This window comes from Sinocyclocheilus rhinocerous, unplaced genomic scaffold (assembly GCF_001515625.1).
Source record: "Sinocyclocheilus rhinocerous isolate Xijiao unplaced genomic scaffold, SAMN03320098_v1.1 scaffold3097, whole genome shotgun sequence".
In the NCBI taxonomy this organism is placed as follows: Eukaryota; Metazoa; Chordata; class Actinopteri; order Cypriniformes; family Cyprinidae; genus Sinocyclocheilus; species Sinocyclocheilus rhinocerous.
The window spans coordinates 202,556-208,310 of NW_015645546.1; the positions used below are offsets into that span (position 1 = coordinate 202,556).

The window sequence follows — 5,755 nt, forward strand, 5'->3', positions numbered from 1 at the left end:
TATATATATATATATATACACACACACACAGAGAGATAGATGAAAATTTATATGTAAACATTTAGAATTAAAGATTATAAAAATAATTAATGTTAATGAAATTTTTTTTATTTTATATATTTAATAATACTAGTAACACACAATATAATATATACAATAATAACAATAGTTATAATACTGTATAATTAAATATGCTTACTTAAAATAAGCAATAACTGAAATACAAAAAATAATAATAAAACATATTTCAGCTTGTTTTATTTCTGCTTATAGCCAAGGAACCATTTCTTATTTTGGTTAAATTTATGTTAAAGTACTAAAATAAATTACAACCTTAAAAAGCTTTTTCGTTACTCGAAATAAAATAAACATTAACCAAAAACCCCTCTTTTTCTTCCTCAGAATGTGAGCAGGGCATGTTTGGTCTGAAGTGCTCTCGGTCATGTGACTGTGCGGAGGACACAGCGTGTGACCCAGTGAGCGGCAGGTGTGTCTGTGCCTCAGGAAAGACGGGTGTCCGGTGTGACAGCGGTGAGTCCAGTAACACCACTGCACGTGATGTTCATGATTATATCTATATGAATATGCATGTGTAATGCATGCTGTTGTGTGTCAGACTGCAGTGTGACGCGGTTCGGACCTGACTGTGCGCTCAGCTGTGAGTGTGAGAACGGCGCTCAGTGCGACCGCAGAAGCGGACGCTGCCTGTGTCTCAGCGGCTGGATCGGCCTCACGTGCTCACAACGTAAACCTGCTTGAGATCAGTCTCTCTCCAGCCAGTCAGGCAAAAAACTCCCAACTTAGAGCTAAATATATTTATTATTGCATATGAATCAAAAATTGAGAATCACAATTCTCAGTGACGTCTCATGAAACAGTGTGTATTTCATTGTAGTTATTTCTAGAATTTTTTTTTTTTTCCATTGTTTTTTTTTTCTTAAGTCTATTTTTATATTTATTTCAGTTTTAGTTATTTTAGCTGAAATATGTTTAATTTTATTAATATTTTATTTCAGTTAACAAGTATTTTAGTAGCAATTATTTTTAATGGTTTTAGGTTTAGTTTTAGTCAACTGTAATAACTCTAATTTAGTCAACACATAAAATGTGATACGATCTAATGTGATTTGAATGGTTGTAATTGTATCTTCTTAGGGGACCCTCCAGAGGTGGACTCCAGACGTCTAGAGGAGAATCAGTCCCAGCTCGACACCTCATAGCGCTAACGCTTACACTGAGCAGCTGCAGCGGGACACAAACACACAGATGCACTTTACTCTCCCCGACTGCTCCTCACAGCTCAGACTCGATCCTTCATCGCGCTTTCAGGGGATTTTTGTATTGTCTGTGTTTCAGTACTGTTGTCAGATTCACTTTTGACTCGACAAGAAAAAAAGTGCCTTTGGATTTCATAACACTCTTGTTTACGCTGCTGGATTGTAGCTAATATTAAAGGGTTAGTTCACCCAAAAATGAAAATTAGGCTGCGTTTTACTCACCCCCGAGGCATCCTAGGTGTATATGACTTTCTTCTTTCAGACGAATCCAGTCGGAGTTATATTAAAAATAGTCTTTGATCTTTCAAGCTGTTTAATGCCACTCAGCATGTGTTGCATTGCTTCAGTCCAAAAGAACTTGAATAAAAATTGCCCATCTATAAAAAAAAAGTGTCTCACACGGCTACGGGGGGTGAACAAAGGCCTTCTGTAGCGAATCGATGCGTTTTTGTAAGAAAAATATCCATATTCAAAACGTAACAAATTATGTTTTATTAATCTGAGTGTACGTACCTCAGTTTTTAAGTGAAAAAATAAACATTATTTGTGGATAATTTTGTTAATATTAAATAAAATATGAAAAAAATTGCACTGTTTATCACACTACTGTGTTCTAATGTTTAACCAAGAAATTTGTTTTGAAAAGCTTTTTTTTAAGACAGGTGTTTACTAATTTCACAAAATCAGTAGCTGAACACAAACTGTAATTTGTTTTACCTCTTTGACAGACTAACGTTTGATAAAGAAACATCTGTGTGGATGGCAACATATTAAATTACATGAAGTGATGTTTCACCGTAGGTGCTATGACGGCCTTTTATTAAAGGAGGGCCTGTATATGTTAATATTAGAAGAAGAAAAAATAGGAACTGGTACATTTTTCATGCTTTTGATTGTTTTGCATAAAGTTTGAATTTATTTATGTTTTGTAAAATATACAATTGTAAATGTTTTGCAAAGTCTTTAATATGTGAACCTGTTGAAAACGTTTTTACTTGTGCCACCCTGGAATAATAGTTTTTTTTAAGCACGTGTTAAATATTTCAAACAGCAGCAGTGCACTATATTTTTAATTGGTGTCTTTTTTTTTTTAATCCAGGGGCCGTATTTGTGAAACATTCTTTAGAATAAATGTCAACTGTCATTTTCTTAGTTTATCATCTTATTTTCTTAAAAAAAGGGGAAAATGTATATAAGCAATAATGACAATCACTACATTATGAATAATTTATTGCTATTGTATGTAATCATGTAATCAATAAAGTGTAGTCTGATTATGAGTATTTTAAAATGTAATATAATTACAAGTACTTAGTTTTTGGAATCGGATTACAGATTACAGAAAGGCAAAAAGTTACATACTGCAGCTTCAACTCCATTAATGCGTTTCTTAAGAAACTCAACAAAAACCAAAGATGCAAACAGCCGTTTTTTGTTGTTGGTTTTTTTCATTGTCAATATTTTATAGTTGTCATTTCATAGATACTGGTGCTGTACATGTCTAAATTCAGATTCAAGCACAATGCAGTCAGCAAATGCGTTTCGATGAAAATAAAAGAACCAAAGGCTGGAGTGATCAGGACCATGAATACTCTTATGTATAGATATATGTACAAAGGTCAAACTATATACAGATATATCTGACTCGACATACAGTATTTCTCCACAAAGCGTGGAAATGTAGCTTGCCATTGTATACATTTCACAGAATTCTCCAAAATGCATATTCAGTGCAAATAATTGCTCTTTGTCATCATCGTCATCTTCAGGTCAGTACCACCGAAGGGCAACAAAGAATGGTAAAAAAATAAAATCATATTTTAGTCTTTATCTTTGCAAAATTTTAAACATGAAAAATAATCTCCTCGGGAACTAAAGTATGGCACTTGAAAACAATACTCTTCACATCTGTCAAACCTGGACTGATAATTACAGATTTAATCACTATTACACTTTTCCCTGTTTTTCCAACCATTCCACTCTCAACTTAAAAGGTCACTAATAAAACAAAGTGCTCGGAGGCATGGAAAACCAGTCAATGATATTCACGTCGTCTTCACCAAACGTTTCCGACTCTATCAAAGCAGTCAACGTAAGAGCAGAAACACACTGACGAGGTACAACACTAATACAATGAAAATATTAGTCGATACTTAAACACGAGTCCAGTCAAACGCACAGATGAACGCTGGGAATCTGGCAGCTCTGCTATCCAAACACTGATGAATCTCAACACCGAAACTAAACTAATAACTGCCTCTGATCACAAATCTACTGCTCACATTAGTCCTCAAACACACTTCAGTGATGCCATTTCATCCGGATGATATTTCAATGTACAACGATGAAATATAAAGGAATGTTTCAGTTTCAGTACGACTGAAGCTCTATGGACATTACAAACAGAAAAACACTTGACAGTAATTAAAATATAATTTGAAATTATATTAAAATATAATTTGTTACGTGTAACATAACACTTCCGCATTATACTAGTGTGATAAAAATGTTCATAAACATGTCTGTGTCACATTTGTAAGCATTTGGCAACCACTTTTTTTAAATCAATCTATCATCAATTAATTTAATTTGTCTATTTATTTGTAAGCATTTGGCTACCACTTAATTTTTATTTATTTCTATTTTTTTTAAATCAACAATTATTTCATGTTTTATTTATTTGTAAGCATTTGGCTACCACTTAATGTTTCTCTTTTTTTCTTTTAAATCAACAATGAATTCATTTTATTTTATTTATTTGTAAGCATTTGGCTACAACTTATTGTTTCTTTTGCTCTCTCTCTTTTATTATTATTATTTTTTTAATAATAAATTATTTAATTTAATTTTTTTGTCTTACAGGGTGAAGTTCACAAAGCAATTTCCAGAAAATATTTTGACCCTAAAATTTATTATATTTAGCATGAAATAACCAAACCTTATTTTTTAGAATGATTACTTGTGACATTATCTCCATGAAAATTTTTCATTTTCCCAACAAATTGTCATTACTGCAATGCAATGCAATGCAAAAAAAAAAAAAAAAATGCATGTAATACAAAAAATTTTAAATGTTGTAAATTTCACATAATACTCAAAACTCTTTACATAGCTGCACATCTCTGCTTTTAAAAGTACATTTCTGTTTAAGGTACATTTTTGGTTTGTTTGAAATGATGACATGAATTGACCTGAACCTAAAACATTCCTTTAAAAGGGGAAAAGACGTTAACACTATAAATGTAAATGAATCATCTCCAATTAAGCAACTACCTAACGAATAAAGTGCAAATCGTTCAGAGACTGTTAGGAGTAACTGCACCGTTATTATCATCAGGAAACGTACATCAGTCCAAATGCTCTTCAGGGAGACACACAAACACACACAGATGAGATGAACGGACACCAGCTTTAAAGAGTTGAATGTTGAAGTTTGATCTAAGTCATGAATAGAGTTGATATACTAAGACAAATTTAACTCACATAACTTTGATTCTGATCTTTAGAGAATTTTTAACCACTGCCATGAAGAACGGCAAGCTCATCTTTTCAGAATTGTACAAAAATGTCAGTTTCGGACATTATGTAACATTATCGGATATGAATTGTGCATTAAATGTGCTAAAAGAGCATGGATCCCGCTGCATGCTTTCCAAATGAACCTCATGCAATTCTCTTGTGCTTGATCAGGGACGGTTTGATTAAACGATGCACGCCGACGACAAGAAAAAAAATCTTATTGATCAACGTCTGATGACCAACCTCCATTTAAAAAAGATCTAAAGACTGCTTATCATTCATACCGGGTGCACTATGTATACTTGCACTAAGTATGTATATATGTACTTCTATTTCTAGAGCGCAGAGTGAATATACAAAGTGAAGAAAGATGCGCAGATACATGCTGCTAAATGAGCCATCGTCTCTCCGTGGGAAAGAGGACACGTTACGGACGGGATGTGGGGTAAATCTTTGGCTTCAGCCACACGTATCATCACCGGTACATATAGCAGAAATGCCCAGTGTCTAGAAACGAGATGAAGAAACAGCAAACGATGTATTTCACATACACATGAACACATGCAGATGTAAACATTCTACCGCAGTCCCTGAGCTGCTCACACAAACAGGCCTTTGCTCCTATTGGACGGGTGAGAGAATGCCGTTTAAACAGTCCGCTTTCCTATTGGCTAGGAACATCTGCTGTGCTGTGGAGGGCTGGAGTTATGCTGGCCCCAGCTACACTGCAGACAATATCGTCAAATCGCTGTTGGGTTTTGCTACTAATAGACGTCCAATTGCAGGGTGATAAAGCAGACCTGTTTCACCTCTATTTAGGATTGAACCTGCAACTTTTGTGTTAGCAGCCCATTATTTGTAACTATTAGGCTACCACCACCCCAAGTTTCTACTTGTTGCTAATAATCAATTTGCCTTATGAGGTGAATGTCACAAAAAAAAAAAAATCAGATATTTCA

The 5,755-nt window shown here is 34.1% G+C and overlaps 1 protein-coding gene across 1 annotated transcript in view; it reads left to right on the forward strand.

Annotated features, from left to right (window-relative positions):
- LOC107706546 (multiple epidermal growth factor-like domains protein 6) overlaps positions 1–1,495 on the forward strand; it is a 74,538-nt gene extending 73,043 nt beyond the window's left edge. The window contains 3 exon segments of the mRNA XM_016510293.1: positions 403–531; positions 617–745; positions 1,156–1,495. Of these exon segments, the coding sequence (XP_016365779.1) occupies positions 403–531; positions 617–745; positions 1,156–1,220 (323 nt within the window). The 3' untranslated portion in view covers positions 1,221–1,495.
- Positions 1,496–5,755: the final 4,260 nt, after the last annotated feature.